At 32.7% G+C, this 17,090-nt stretch overlaps 1 protein-coding gene and 1 long non-coding RNA gene across 3 annotated transcripts in view; one reads left to right on the plus strand and one right to left on the minus strand.

The window, feature by feature from the left end:
- Positions 1–17,090, minus strand: part of TRDN (triadin) — a 227,335-nt gene that overhangs the window by 65,669 nt on the left and 144,576 nt on the right. Inside the window, exons 11-12 of the mRNA XM_036221435.1 lie at positions 8,514–8,573; positions 7,617–7,676 (exon numbers count right to left, since the gene is read on the minus strand). Of these exons, the coding sequence (XP_036077328.1) occupies positions 7,617–7,676; positions 8,514–8,573 (120 nt within the window). The remainder of the gene's footprint in view (positions 1–7,616; positions 7,677–8,513; positions 8,574–17,090) is intronic.
- LOC107515365 overlaps positions 9,176–17,090 on the plus strand; it is a 35,521-nt gene continuing 27,606 nt past the window's right edge. For both annotated transcript variants that reach the window (XR_001597993.2, XR_001597996.2), the window contains exon 1: positions 9,176–9,355. This is a non-coding gene — a long non-coding RNA (uncharacterized LOC107515365). The remainder of the gene's footprint in view (positions 9,356–17,090) is intronic.

A 17,090-nucleotide genomic window follows, 5' to 3' on the forward strand; every position in this document is an offset into this window, starting at 1 on the left:
CTTGATAGATGGTGGATAAAGAAGTTTTTTCTTATTATATTCTGTAAATAAATTTTAAAAAATAAAATCATCCATATCCCCACTACCTAGAAATAACTTAAGAGAACTCATGTTTTCTTCTTTTCATGTAGTACTTATTTCATTTCATTGTGGTTTTATTACACTGATTTAGCTTTGAGTGAATCAACACCTCTCTTCCAATTTTAGTGCAAAAATCTTGGACAAAGCTCATTTAATTATTCTTTGCAAAGTATAGGACCTGTGGCCTAAGCTAAGCTAATCAGGTTATTCCTTCACCCTCACCACAAAGTGTAGTTCAGAAATGGGCCCATAAGGACCAATATAACTCAAAACAGGTTTTCTATCTGAGCTCTCAGAAAATCAACCTATTATTTTTCCTATAGGTCATGAACAAGTGAGGATTTAAGTCAGGCAGCACCTGATGTGGCCAGTTTGCAATCATGTGGGCCAATACCAAGAAAGCAGCATCTAAAAATAGAGAGAGATAAACCCCTGGGTCAAGCTGAACTCAAAGACAGTTTACTCTAGAACCATATTTGTATAAACCAATAAATTCCCTTTATTACATGGTCTGTCACTTGTAAGCGCAAATCATTAGTGATAAACAGCTACTTAAAATTTATGTCTTCCAGTCTCAATCCTGCTTAAAAATATGTTAAATGCATAGAGACCAAATGCAGTATTACAAAATTTTATGTCATCCCTATTCTAAATCTCTAATGAGAACCAGCCTACCACAATTTTTATGTTCATACCTTGACAGTATGATCTCTTGTATCTGTCCTATTATGGGAGTGCTTACTGTATATTATAAATGTCTGTTTATTTACCTCTGGTCTAAGGTCTTCAAAAACAAGTATCGAATCTTTTACATTAATCTATCTCCAATATTTAGTAGATTTTTCTTGCAGATATTATGCACTTATTAAATATTTGCTGAGTAAATGAATGAAGAAAAACAATTTATACAAGAAAAAGAAGAATCAGACTGATAGTATATCTTCTTTATTTCTTTCCTCCATTCTTATGCCTCTCTGCAATATAATCTCAAAGTAATTAGAGAAAAAAGAAAAGAGAAGGGTGAGGGAGGGAGAGAGGGAGAAAAAGAGGAAGAAAGAGAAAGATATTAAGGCAAACTACAGAGTTGAAAAAAATAAATGCAGTATTCAAAGACGGAGAGCTTTATTGGGTGAACTTCCTACTGCTTTTGCTCCATTACTGACTGGTGACCATGGCCAAGTTACTTAATTGCTCCAATTTTGGGTTTCCCTTTCCATAAATAAGGTGGACATTATAATGTACACCTCAAGAGTTGTTTTAAGTATTAAATGAAAAAACAGTGAATAAATTTAATTGTTATTGTTAGCACTTTAAATGCTCTTGATTAAAAAGAATATATATAGGTACAATTTTCAAAGTTACTTGGAAATCCACTTTTGATATCCTTAGAGAGGCTGGAATTGAGGAAAATATTGTTTTGATGTTTTTAAACTTTACTTTAGAAAAATTTTGTAGATTTTTATACATATAATAAAATTATTTTACTAGATATTTTACACTTATATGCTTAAATGTTTATCTCAGAACACAAGAAAAACTCAGGCTACATTATTCCCTAACAAATTGGTCAAAATCCTCCTATATTTTTAAATTAAAAAAAATTGTTTCTAATTGACATCTCACTTCCTGTATCACTCTCTGTAATCTTCTCATTAAAATTTAATTTAAGATGTTTACAAGAGACCACTTTGTTTTAATATTAAATTATTTTTTTAGAAAATAATTCATTCTGAATATAAACTTCAATTAAAAATAATTTATTTAATATGGGTACATAAAGTACTTAAAATATTGATATGTCAATATGTGAAGAGAAGAAATATTTATAATCTATTTACTGATTCTTCCCCATATATATTTTAATCCTTCCTATTGAAAGTACTTCACAAAGTCCAACACAACTCTATCATATTCAAGTTTAGGGTTGATTTTGTTTCTGTTATCAGTGGAAGGGTAGTCCTGATTCTTCATAACAAACACTAAAAGGATTTAAAATAGTCACTTGTATACTACATCTTTTTTTCCCAAGCCAAAACAATGTCTAATATAAACTTTTTTCCTTTTTTGAGTTTTCAAATGTATTTTAAAATTCTTTTTTAAACTAAAATGCCTTTAGCTAATTTTTGCATTGAGTCCAAACTCACTTTTATATTGTTCACACCAAAAACTAGATCCCAAGTATATCATGATGTTAATTCTTTCTCACTTTCTCTGAAGCAATTTAGCTTCTATTAGGCTAATACAGATGTGATTTAAGAGGTAATCAAAGATATCATATTAAGTAGCAAGTCAGCAGATTTTTCTAAATTGTTCCTTTACAAAATCCCTTACCCTTAAGAGAATAAGCAATCATGTCGTATGTGATTTCTATGATTACGAAACACTTGAAAATATTTTCTTTTGCCTTCAAAGCAATTCAAGCACTGTAAATGTCTTTAATATAGTCAAGCTGCCATTATCTAAACTCAGACTTGCAACCTAATCTGTCTGAGAACAAGAAGCTAATTTGAAAGTAATCTATTGTTACCCTGTAATTATGGACCACCCTTAAGTCAAAGCTAGAAGTATCGGTTAGATTAGATTCTATTTGTGCCAGACTTCCAATTATATATCTGTCTGAAAATTTTTAAAAAGTAATTTTATCTAAAATATACATTAATATAATTGCCACGATATCACTCAAAATTGTGTGAAGTATCTGTATTTTATAACCTGATATTGACTGGTAGAGTACTACAAAATACATAAAACCAGACAGAATGATGCCATGATGACATCAGGACCTGATGCAATGATGAACTACCTCTTACCCTAGCCCTGACCAAGCAGTAGAGCCCACCACCCCAACTTTTTTAGCTACTAATGAGTCTTCCCTTATATAACCTATTCCCTAGAGCAGGGGTCCCCAACCCCAGACCAGTACTGGTCTGTGGCCTGTTAGGAACCAGGCCACACTGCAGGAGGTGAGCAGTGTGCCAGCGAGCGAAGCTTCATCTGTATTTACAGTCGCTCCTCAGCACTAGCATTACTGCCTCAGCTTTACCTCAGATCATCAGGCATTAGATTCTCATAGGAGCATTGGTTCCTGGTGCCAAAAGGGGACCACTACCTTAGAGACTTTCGGGAATCCAACTCTTTGAATGCTAGTTCCCCTATGTCTCCTGGTTTGGCACCATTTCCTTAAATAAACCTCTACTTTCTTTGCTAGGAACTCTTATTAGTGTCTTTTTTGGCATTGATGTGTGCAGGCAAAATAAACCCCTCAAGTTCAGTAACAAAAATACAAATTGGTCATTTTTTTTAACTCTTATAATCTTATCAAGCACTAACAAAATTATTTCTTCAGAGACATTACCTTGTGAAATAAAGAGAGAAATAATATCCATGCTTCTTTTATCTACAGTTTATGTAAAGGACAACATAAACTACATTTAAGTGTGAGTTACAAGTACGATAGATTGCCGAATTTTATCATGTTGCTAAATTGAGCCATCTTTTTCAACTTTTGGGGGGACTCAATGATAGGTGTAGCCACTGTCCACTGGGAACAAAAAGCTTTTTGTTCCCAGACATTCATGCCATCGAAAACCATCTTTGATTATGTGAAGTTTATGTTTTAAAACATTTCTGAAATTATCTTTGTTGTAGATACCTTGGTAGCCTCTTTCAACTTCCATTCTATCCTTCTTCCTTTTTCCTTTGAAAAAATTAGAATGTCAAAAACCTGCATTATCCAGACTCACTTGTAGCATATTTAATTCCATCAAATAAATGCACATAAAAGGGATTGAAAAGCAGAAATGCTTTGGCAAACAAGGTCATTTTGATGTGAGTAAATGGCCGAGGTGGCCTCATCATTTCCAGTGGCTAGTCTGTGAGTGTGAAGAGGAGGCTGTGGAGGAAGATTTATTGGGTAGCTAGTCAGACATGAGTTACAGGATTGAACAAAGGAACTGAGGGCCAGCATGGAGACCACCCAAAGGACACTCTATTGGTAGGTAGAGAATCTCTCCTGCATCCCCAGAGACAAAGGACAGGAGGGCCAAAATCTTCAGCCACAGACGCTTGCACAGAAGGTACTACCCTAACCTGCCCACAGCCTAAAACTCATTGTACCATCATTATACCATGTGTATGCCTGGAAGTTCATGAATCTAATTATAACAGATTGAATTCTGGGTAAAGTACATACACACTAGGCAAAGTGTTATATAGCAGCCAGCTGTCAGTCAAGGTAACTTTACTTCCAATCATCTAGGACCTCCCATCATGGCCCACATATAAACAGACCTTCTCACTTCTGAGTGGTTTAAACTCTTTCCTGAAAACCTGCTCTTTCTGTGGGGCATACTCTGTCTTTTCTCTCCATCTCCAAAGTTCCACAGGGCTGCAGCCTTCCTTAGCATGGCCCATTTCCTTCTAAACATTGTAAAATATTCAGGTGTTTTGTTTTTTTATTTGTTTGTTTTGCATTTCATACAATGTTTTTATGTAGCAGATATTTAAAATTTTTTTCTTCCATGGATAATTTCAAATATATATAGAATATTATCATAATAAACTCTGATGTATCAATTACCCAGTTTTAACCATTATTAATTGGTGGGGTGGAATTTTTTTACGATGTAAAAACCCTATCCACTTGTCCTTAACATAGATCATTATTGGCAACATGTGATTTACCAGTTTCATGCACTAGGGGCTTATTTATCACAAAGTTGAATTTAAGTCTTAATAATAATAATGAAATATAAATGTAATAGAATAAAATAATATAAATAAATGTATATGTTATAGCAACATAGTTAATGAAAACTTAATATAAATATAATATTATATCAGGATAAAATCCATATACTAAATAAATATCTGGCATATCTCATGCCTTCTAAATTTGCTACTATTTGGGGCTAGAGTAATGATATATGCTTTGCCATATTTCTCTGACTATTTTAGGAAGAAATGACATATGTGCCCCCAACTCTTCAAAATTTCAGATTATTTTCAATTTCTCTCATTATCTCAAGAAATTTTTACTACTTCCATAACGGTTCAAACTGGCTTCTTTTAAACCATATTTTTCTTGTATGAAAATATATTGAGAGAATTATTAAACACTAAAAAGAGATACGAGTTAAAAGCCAATACTAATTGAATCTCCGTGTCTGACACACACACATAAATTTGAATACTGGGGGCAAAGAGCTTGTTAACAAATCATTTATGCATATTTCATCAGAAAGTTAAGATTTGTAAGACTCAATTGGATTTTGTATATTCAAAAGTAAAAATGACAAATAAAACTGGTTCCAAAAAGAACAAGCATGTTTTTCAACACAAGTTGAGCGGCCCTTCCCAGATGTGCTAAGCAATCACCCATTTTGGTTTATGCCTCAGTGGATGAGCACTGGTCTTAGAGGAAGTGATATTGGCATAATCAGGTCTCTCGCCAGTAGAGCACAATCTTACCTTGACATGACTGCTGGGCTAATCACACAGGTCTCCCAGTTACACAGAAATATTAGATGTTCCTACCACTCACTGCACATAAATGTGTTTTGCCTTTCTCCTCGAAAACCAAAGCCAAAACAAAACAATCAATCAACACACACACAAACACACACACACACACACACACACACACACACACACACACACACACACCATTGAGTACTTTTTCCGATTTTACATACATACGACAAATACGTATGATTGAAGATTATAATTCAAAATTTCCTTGTGCAAATACTTTAGTAAATCTGATAGCCCAGGAAGAAACACCTTTTTTTTTTCTTGCATCCAATCATGTGACTGTTACACATATCCTGACCCAGTTTCTCAGTATCGTCATTTGATCAAAACTGTTTTCTCTATCTTATAATTTATATATATTCATCAAGGAAATGAAGAACATTTTAAGTAAAATGAAACAAATAAATGTTCAATATTGAAAAAAGACTACAATAATATCCTTACTAATAAAATTTAAATACAAAGTAATTGATAGTCAACTCTCAGATCCACAGAACACCTGGTTATCTCTTCCTGGACATTTCATGAAGCATGCAATCATGCAAGTCAATGTTATAGATTTTTTTTTGTATCCCACTTATAACATAATGTCAGAGATTTCCTGTAATTCCTATTTGCTACTTACTAAGAGTAATGTCTAGTTTGACATCCTATGGTCTCCTTTTTCAGGATTCTTTAACGTCACCTTTTTTCCCCTGTCCCTATGCTATGCTATTACTTCCTAGGCGATGAAAGATTTTCACCAATGCCATCCAGCCTGACCAGCTGTCCTCAGACAATGCCCAACCTTGAAACTTTCCCTTTAACCTCTCCCTCATGCAAGCTTACCTACTGACTTATTTTCTAGGACACAGTTTTCAGTTTATTATTGTGCAGGAAAGATCTGGAAAGCTCATTCACTTTAAGTATTAATAGCTGAGAAGAATTAATCTGTTACCCTATTACACAGACCCTAAGAGATTTGCATTTTAATAGAGGACAATTCCTTCATAACTCAAAGGCATGGACTATCTCTAATGGTGGAATTTCAAGTATTGTTGACACTAGTGGAAGAAATATTTGGGATGAGAACACTTATCACCAAACCATAATCCTTGACATGACTATATTTTTTTACTACCTAGGCTTAAGTTTAACTTAATTAGAAGCCAATATGTATATTCACATTTGAACATGAATAAAAGCAGAATTAAATTTAAAGCAAAAATCAAAACTGTTTAATAACCCTATTTTTTAATAAGATGCATGATTTTCTCTCAGCTTCTTATATTTGTAAAGTGGAGATATTCTATGCAGTTCTTCTCAATTTCGTTATATCTTCACCAAGAGGGCCTAAAGTTCCCTTAAGTTTCTCTAAATTTAAGACAGTCTTCATCCTGATTTTAGGTGCTTGTCCTCCATTTCCTTACAATATTTACTTTAGAAAACTTGTAATTATAAATTCTTTCTATTCTCTTTTGAGACATAAATCTTTTTTTAAAAGTCTTTTCAATTTTACAACCCAAAAATGTCTTTCTCAAGGACCTGAAGGTTTCTTTTAAAATGTAATCATCAAGAAACATAGTACCTCTACTTCCCAGTTTCTGTTGGAGGGCAAGAACTTAACCCCTTTGGGTCCCTTGCTCCAAGTTGTAAAATTACACTCCTGTCATAAAGAAAGAGAAAATTCACTTTTGCTTTGAGTAAGGCCAGTTAGCAAACAGAGATGGCCTACAATCCTCCCATCCCATTTCAGGTCTTATAATTCTCCTGCTTTTTATTTCAGTGGAATTGAGTTGAAAATGAGTTCTGGTCTCTTGCTCCTATTGCAATAGCATTGAATAAATTCTTCCTTGCCTGTTTAACTTTACTCAGTACCATTTCAGTTTTTTTTGATAGACTTAACATGGACAGATTTAAGTACCTATATCCAATTTGTTTATTTTGCCCCAAGATTCTTTTAAAATTCCTGAAGCAAACATCTTGAATATAATCTGACTAAGGAAATAAAGGAAGTACAATACCTTTTTTTTTCACATCACTGGCAGTTTCCTTCTCAGTTTTCTTTTTGACATCTTCTTTTTCTGGTAGTAAAATGAAAAACTTATAAGCCTCTACCTGTTTAATTATTATATATCAGGGCACACATGATTACCGTTAAGGCATCCAATTTGTCTTGAATAGAATAATCCTAAATCAGAACCATAAGTCATGTTAAATATGCATGAACTGGCACCTTCATACCAGAAAAGCAGTTTTGGGGTGTGTGTGTGTGTGTGTGTGTGTTTTCGAGAAAGAAGCAAATTTTTGTTTTGCTAAGGTCACAAAAGCCTTTCATAACAGTGAAAACATTAAATGACATCGTTAATTATGGTAGAAGTCAATAGTTTTTCTAAAGCATTTAAAAAGTAATATATTGTATGTCTCCTGAGCTATAAGGCAACTGGAAACATGTCAGAAATTCAGAAATCTGTAATGCTTACTTCAGATGCACTATAGGAAAATAACTACCTAAAATGAAAATAAAAGAGCAAACCAACCAACTAGTTTCTTCTTTATACATTAAATTATTTGTTCTTTGGCAAAGATACATTTTACTAAACCGAATGAATTGAGTAGCATTTTCATATATATTCATATATGGCCAAGTAAAGTACTGAATTAGAATTAAACAGTTACTCCTAAGAAAAAAAAAATAACAATTTTTTTAAAAAAGTGTTTAGGCACAAATTTTCTTTTTCAAATTGTATTAATTTTAACTTTATTTGGAATATTTATAAGCCTCGAGAGTGTGTGTTACTAATAGTAATAATAAGATTAAGAGAATTTCTTTCTTAGAAAACAATAGCTTTATGACTTTGCCAGTAGTGTTTTATGAATACTAATTGATTTATGTGTTCAATGGTTTTTTAAAAATTTACCTTTCTTTTTTGTTTCAGAAGACACTTTCTTTTCAGCTTTCTTCTTTTCCCCGTCTTTTTCTACAGAAGAAATTTAAAATATTTTCTTTAGGAAAATTTTATACAAACAAAACAAGATTGGAATGAAGGATTACTGTTAAGTCGATAGCTTTTTGACTTTGAGCAAGTGATTTAACCTTACTAAGTCTATTTTCTTTACTTGTAAGATAATAGTATCTCCCTCCAAGTTAGAAAATGCTTACAAAGCACTCGTATAGTGTTTGGCTCATAGTAGACACATAAAATTGTCAGCTGCTAATATTGTTTACAGCTAAAAAACATAATAGTTTGAGTTTTCTGGACCAAACAATTGTCTAGTGCCTAAAGTGAAACACATATATATACTTTTATATATAATAAACATAAATATATATAAATATATTTCCTGAAGAAAGATGCTATAAGTAAGCTGAATAATTTTTTATTTTCTTTTTACATGTTCAATTCCGTTAGAAATAACGCACTAGGCCATTAATGATATCTCTTTTCGACTGAATTGTTTTTTCAAATCTGCCTCTTGTCAACAGGCATTTGGGGCCTGTGACATTTGTCTGGCAGTGGGTTGAGGACATAACTTCCACTGCCCTTTCTGAGTGGTTGTATCAGCGAGGGTCCTCAGACTATCTTTACACCCAGTGGTTGCAGTAGGTCTGGATGTCATATAAAAAAAATATGTCTTGCCTGTAGACTTCATAAAAGATTTCTTTCAGAGATCTGAGAAAACTTTCATCTGAGGAGCAGATGGACCCTCAAATGTCCAGCCATAGCCAGGTAACAACTAGACATCTCTGGATATTTTTCTGGTAAGTGTACTCATTTCATTTCAAATAAGAAAGCCATGTAAAAGTACAGAGTTGTCGAAATGGAATATTCAGTGCTTTTATGTTTGAGGCAGCTATAAGTACATTAATTTTGGAAATCAACTGATTTTTATCTTAATTTAGTAGTGTTATTTACCTTGTATTAAAATAGCTTTCTCTTTGTCATTTGTCTCTCATTTCAAGTATAGATTTTCATTATCCAGAACTATTAAGAGATTTTACTGTGCTGAAGAAATTCAATGAGTAGTTCTAGTGTGAATGCTTAAGTTGTCTACTAATGACTGCATCTTATTAAATATTGGAATTAATTCATTCCCTTAGCTGTCCCTTTTTTACCTACAAGATCAAAGACAACACTTTCTTTCAGCGTTAGAAGTATAATTTATGAAGGACTTCTTTTCATGACTCCTAGAGATACTTTAGTGTCAAAGGGAGAAACATATTCACACTCTGTCTAAATGTATCTACAGTGTACCATCGCAGATCACCTTATCAGAAGTAGAAAGTCAAGAAGTCATATTTTGATAGTTCGAGAGTTAGAAATAAACCAATTGAATGCCACTTCGCCTTTTCCTAAAGGTTCATACATATTAAATATGCAAATCATGTTTAAAATTCTGAATAAAGATTCCTTTGATTTAAGTATCATTTCTTTCAGTTACTCTGAGAAAATGTTATGTAGGAGGGCATCTTCCTTCTTACCAAAATAAACACATATGCCAGATAATTGAATTGGCATTTGCTAAACATCACCTTGTGAAGCCACCCACCAGAAAAAAGGTTAATTAACATACAGAGTACTTGTATTCCTTAGCTCATATCAAAAGTCAATCTCATAGTCACAATAAGATTACAACTCAGTATCCAAGTCTCTGTTTTATCAAGTAGATGAATGAATATTTTATTTAAAAGTTTGTGCCAATTAATGAACTTTACAAGTGAACCTCAGAAAGAAAGTAGATGTTTGAGGCCATAAGATAGAAGACACTCTTTTTTTTTTTTTATTTAAAGAGCACTCTCGTGTAATATATTCTACCTTTAAATTAATATATCTAGAATTTTATTGTGATATGGTAGTCTTGCCTTAGTTCAGATTGAATTAATGCTTTCATTATATACTCGCCTATGATTATGACCATACTCTGTGTGAGAGTTGTGAACAAGAGCAGAAGTCCACAAAAAGCAGGTGTAAATAATATACTTTAATAACATTCTTATGAATTAGACCTTTAAGCTGTCATTATAAGACATACTTTATGCATGATGAATTCATTTAAAACATCAACTTCTGAAAATTCTGCATTTCTTCAAGCACTATTGTCTCTGTTCTCTAGGTGATTTGGCAACAGTGGAGTAGGTTTTTCATTTATAAAAGACACAACAATTTAATTATACCCTGCTTGGATATAAAAGTAACCCATGTTTCTTTTATGAAATCTTTCCTTTCTCTGACTTTTTTCTCTCTCAGGAGTCAAAAATACTCTTCCCTTTCCACCTAACTATGTACCTACTCATCTAATTTCCTCTTCACTCTCTCTTCTAATTGTTTGGTGTTTTGTTTTTAACAGTTAGAGAAGAGTCAGAACATTTAATATAATAGATTATCGTAGGGTGCACAATTAAGTGTGTCTATAGAATGTGAATTTACGAGCATATTGCCTTTCATTGGCAAAAGTGTCATAAGCCCTGAAATGATGATTTTCTCTGGCAGGGATCACAGAAAAGACTGGTGATCCTCTCCACAATGGTAGTTCTGAGCCACAAATATGTTATTAGCTTCTGCATAAATTAACATCAGATGAAAGAAAATTTAAAAGACTTACTTTTTGCTTTCTCAGCCTTTACAATGGGCTTTTCTCTTTTAAATGTTTTTATGCCATCTCAAAGCCAGAGAATGCACAATAGTTAATTATAATTGTAAAACTTTCTAAGATGCCTGTTCCTAGCAAAACCAGAAAACAAATGCAAATGTTTCATTTTAATCTTATGTTTTGTTCCGCCCCTCTTTGCTTTTCTAGTGTAGAGATTATCCAAATTTTACATGTCTGATGGGTGCTTTTCTTCTAATCCTCTATGGCCAGAATTGATGTATTCTTGGTTCCAGTCAAGTAAATAAACATGTTTCTTTCCTAACAATGCGTTCCTGCATACCTCGTTACTGTCACCTAGTTTCTCTAGAGAGTCAGAAATTGGCTTGGAACCCTACTCACTATAGTGACCATGGAAAATTTCACATAAATAGATAAGCTTAATTATACCAGTGGTTATTACAGTTCTTCATTGTTATCTACAGACGGGCATGGGGCAAGAGAGTCAGTGACTTTGGCCTGAATTCTGTCTTTAACCTCTTCTCTGGTTATGTGTGATATTAACAACGTGTTGTGATACACTGGATTTCAATTTCCTCATTTGAACAATGGACTAACCCATGCTGACTTATTGTGAGGAATGGAAAAAACTAAGCTAAAGTGCCTGGACCAGAGTGAATGTTCAAAAAATAATGATAGCAAAAACTAGCTACTACTATATGTTAGAAACATTAAAAATATGATCATGTATAATATTCAGTAATTTTTCTAGGTGCAATATTTATTAAAATATTGAGTAAATGCACATTAATTCTTATTTCTCTGTATAGAGGGGAACTGTGTCTGGAATATTTTGTATTAAGAAACTTCAGGGAAAAAAGTACATAAGGAGAAATGAACATGTTGTAAAAGAGCACAGTATAGGAATGAAGAAGTGGATTCTAAATTCATTTTTGCTATAGTTAATAGCCACTGCCTTATGCAACTGAGAGTAAATCTGACTTCTACCATAAAAGGCAGGAGAACGAGTATAATGTATTTAAGTCCCTCTTTACTTGTTTATTCCTTCATTCTCCAAATGAAGTATGTATTATCTTGCATTTATTTATTAATTTTGCTGGGAATGGGTAACTTAAAAAGCTTTAGGATTATAAATAGCTGTCAAATGTTCTCTGGCTTAAATTTTTTAAAGTTAGAGAAAAGTCCAATTTTAAGGCTTACGTGAATACATATGTAAGCATATATTCATGTATATATGAAAATGCATATATAATGCCAGATGTTAATAAAGCTCAGAAAAAAAGTAAAGCTTGGTTAGAGGATTAGAACATGAGTGGGTGGGAGGTGGCATTGCTTTATTTTTTAAGGTGGAACAAGATTAAATCTTTCTGGATAGGTGACATTTGAAAAAATTCTTGGAAAAAAGTGAAAGAGCTTTGAGCTACTGGGGAGAATTTTCTGGCAGAAGAAAAATATCTGCTAAGACCTTAAAATTGGAGCTTTCTACATATATTTAGAAGAGCCTGGGGACCAGTGTGACTGGAGCGAAAGTGCAGAAGGAGAGTTATAAGAGATGTGGCCAGAGGTGGAGCAGGGGCCAGTCACTGAGAATAGTATTGCTCATGGTGTGAGTTTTTTTTATTCTACTGTAAGATAAGAGACTACTGAGAAGTTTCAAGCAAAGAAATTATATGATGATAAATTATATTTTAAGAGGAAATTTGACTTTTGCTAGGTGGTGTCAACGACAACCTTAAATTTTGTGATCATATCATAAGGAAGAAAACTAAGAAAGTAAAAGAATACAGTCCAAATACTTTTCTTTTTTTTCCTCCAAAAATTTCCTCTAAATTTTATTTGGAACTCTTGAACTATTCAACCACAGTAGGAGTGTACCTTACTTGACATTGTAATTAGGGTGCCATGACAGCAAAGCTCTCTAAATTAAGGACTTCACTTGAATTATCTGGCATAACTAAGCTGGTCTTTCAGAACTTGAATCTATTGTCTTTGCCGTGACTTTTCCTTTTTAGTGATATCTGAATTATTCTTAGAAGCCAGCTCTTCTCATTATCAGCTATTTAACAACAAACAATTCAAAACCAGCAACTCTATAGCACCTTTCAGTGACTACCCTTCATCAAAAAGTTTACTTAGCCTCATGTAAACTTTTCCAGTGTGTCTTTTCACAGGAGTAAGGAAAACATAAATGTAAGATTCTTTTCTAATAGCTTTTCATTTTCTATATGTTATTTATAAATAACTTTTTCATATTTTTATCCATATGCTTTTCCTACATTTGTCTGTAGTTGCAAATGGATAATACAAGTACTTCTTTACATTTAAAATATCAAGAATGCCTAGAAACATGAGAAATTGAAACATGAGAATTGAAATTTTTTTATAACTAAATGATTAATATTTAAAGAAAAAGTTTATCATTCATAATCAAAATATACTGTTGGAGTTTTTATTCCCCATCAAATCATCACTCTATTTCACTGTAACTCATTTATCAATAAAGATTTTTTCCCCTCACCAAAAAAAAAAAAAAAGATACTACTCTTTTTATAACAGATTCTTGAGAATTTAGAACTTGATTTAATAAATTAGACTCAATAGTTATTTTAAAACATAATTCAACTTTAAAATTATTGGTATATTGCACATATTTATGTCTAATTTTCAATTGAAGTCTTTCAAATTTTTAAAAATATTCCTAATAAATATCAATATTTAAAAAGGAGGCAAGTACTCATCCAAATAATAAAACTTTTCAAGTTGTAATAGTTTTACTTTATTGACTTCAGGTTTTTTTTAACTGATGGACTACATAAATTTCATAATCTTTCATGAATTACACCAAACTAGTAACAAAATTTTTATCTCCTTCCTAATATAAGGTCTATTTTAGTATATTTAAAATGTTTTTATATAAATCCTCACTAATTAAAGAAGTATTCTTCACCCTTTATTATATAAACACCTGCCAGGACTCTAATCCATTCAGCTAAAACAGACCTGGCTTTAAAGATGCAGCCACTTTTCTCATGGGTTCTAGAGAAGAAGAATAATATAATTTGCAATTGCAGTAAGCTTATATAATAGGTAGAAACATCTAGGTCAACTGACAGAAACAGCAAATAAATGTTTTATAAAGAAAAACTGGTACTTGTAAGCTAGAGCTTTGGAGGGACCTGGTTCTTTCTTATAAAATGCTTTATGAAAAAAAATTGCTGGCATAAGAGGGTTCCAATCAGAATTCTATAATAAGAAAGCTAATAATAGATCACATTTGCTCAGATTCACAAACTGTTTCATCCATAACTCCTCCTGGTCAAAATACAAGGGAAAAAATACTTGATACCAGCATAAAAGTTACAATGGAGTTCTGAGGCAGAAAGTTGGACCTGATCAAAAGAAGTCTCCTTTACTGTTCGTCAATTTTTGGGTGCCACCTCTTGAGCTCCAGAGTAAAAACTTATTGCTACTGGGCCTTCAAATCAGACAGACTTCATTAGTTATATAGCCATATTTGTAGTAGAAGAAAAATAAAACGTCTGTCTTATATGTATAGGTCAATAGAAAAAGGGTAATTGGAAATTAAAGCTAACATAACCATAGAGAAGAGTTCTACTTTGAAGATATTTCTTATGAAATATAGTCAATGTCTACTAAAATGTATTTATATTTCATTAATCCTTGGGAAATTCTCATATTTTTTTGTTTTCTTTTTCTTCACATGTTTTTACTTTTTTTAAAAAAAATTGACTCAACAGGCAGTTGTTGAGACGTAGCCTTTTTTTTCATGATACTAAGCTGAATTTTACTTATTCTAACTTATTAACTCAAATATAACTGTATTACCCCATATCTAGCTCTAGCACAATGCTGTAATCAAAAGAAATGAGTCAAAAATTCTAGAAATGTTTGAAAATAAATTTAAATCTTTACTAAGCCTCTCAAATAGCTATTGTATGACACAAAGCAAAACATTTTCTAAAGAGTCTCTCCTTTACTTGAGTTTTCCAACCCTCTATCGTCACAGCTGCTCCTTTAAAACGCTTCTCTCTCCCAAAACCACCACTGAAAACTTACTCTAGCTCATGATGGCTCTCCTGTTTTCTTCTCTTGACCTATCTTTTTATTTTCCAGATCTTATGATTCTTGGGAGTAATTTTTCTTATTTGAACACGAATTAATTTAATTCTCTGGGCTCCTTCCAATGCTTGTTCACCCTGCATATTTTTAGCAGAACACAAACACTCAAGAGTTGACCAAGCAAACACAGAATATTCCTTAGAAATTAAGGTGGGGGGACAAAAACTGTGATTATATATGTTAATATTTATATCCCCATAACACGTGTAAGTAATAATTTTTAAAAAATCTTTTACAAACCACTGAAACATGAAAGTTGAATACAGTCTACAGTTTAATTAATAGTCTTGTATCAAAGTTAATTTCTTGGTCTTGGTAAGTGAATCATGGTTATGTAAAAATGTTAAGAATAGAGGAAGCTTGTTGAAGGGTGTACAAGAACTGTCTATTTATCCTTAAAACATTTCTATAAATCTAAAATCTTTTCAAAATAAAAAGTTTAACAACAACAAAATACTGTGAGGAGTTTAGGACTCTGAACCAGAAGATTCATTTTCTTTTGGAAGTATTAATTAGTCCACTGTGTAACACAAAGGAAATGAAATAAATGAATGAGTGAGGAATAAATGAAATAAAAGCCTCAAGCATAATACAATTGTGTGAGAATAGACTTTTGAGATTATCTATTTCCAAAATGTCACATTAGAGATGAGAAAACTGAGCATCTGAGAAGTTAGGAAACTAATATGAATTTCACAATTGGATCTGTAGAGACTCCTAACTCTTATTCCCTCATTTATATGTGGCAGAGATAAAAGTTAGAGGCAGGAGCGGGACCATGATCTTCCACTTGACAAATTTAAAGGTCCCTGGTCATCTTTCTGGAGTATTTGGCCCTGTTGTACTCTCTCCCTTCATCTCTTCTCATCCTTGAATTGCTAGTCTGTCTTCTGATGATGTTTGTGATGGTTAATTTTGGCTAAGTGATGGTAACAGTTGAGTTATTTGGTCAAAGATCAGCCTAGATGTTGCTATGAAGGTATTTTTTAGAAGTGGTTAACGTTTAAATCAGAAGACTTTGAGTAAAGCAGATTATCTCCTATAATGCAGGTAGGCTTTATCTAACCAGCTGACGGCCTTAAGAGAAAAGACTAAAATCATCCAAGGAAGAAGGAATTCTGCCTCCAGACTGCCTTTGTACTTGAGAATTAACATCAACTACACCCTGGGTCTCGAGCCTTTCACCACTTCCTACAAATTTCAGACTTTCCAGTTCCACAATCACATGATCACATGAGTCAATTCCTTAAATTCTTTCTCTCTATATAGATCTCTCTCTCCGTGTGTGTGTGTGTGAGTGTGTGTGTGTGTGTGTGTGTGTGTGTGTGTGTACGCATGTATCCTATTGATTCTATTTTTCTGGAGAACCCATACTAAAACAATGTTGATCTTCACATTTCCCTTTGTTGGTGAACTACACGCATTGGACAACTTTGCTCACATTATGGTTGACCTGCACTTCAGTTATATTCAGAATTAAGCTTTATACAGCACAGGGAGTTTTTCAAATCACTTATTTTTTGAGAACTTGATAGTGTTACTGAGAACAGAAATGTTTCTGTGATTAAAAAAATATGGGAATCACTGAGTTTAAAAATTAAACAGATTTTTTGTGTATATAGAATTTCTTGGATCTTTTAATATACTAGTGTGCATTGTGAATGTCCATAAAGTACAACAAACTATGCTGACCAGAAGTATTTTATTATGAAAAAAATGTTTTCCCACCAATAATATTATAGAGCTTG

This window comes from Rousettus aegyptiacus, unplaced genomic scaffold (assembly GCF_014176215.1).
Source record: "Rousettus aegyptiacus isolate mRouAeg1 unplaced genomic scaffold, mRouAeg1.p scaffold_m13_p_1, whole genome shotgun sequence".
Taxonomy (NCBI): Eukaryota; Metazoa; Chordata; class Mammalia; order Chiroptera; family Pteropodidae; genus Rousettus; species Rousettus aegyptiacus.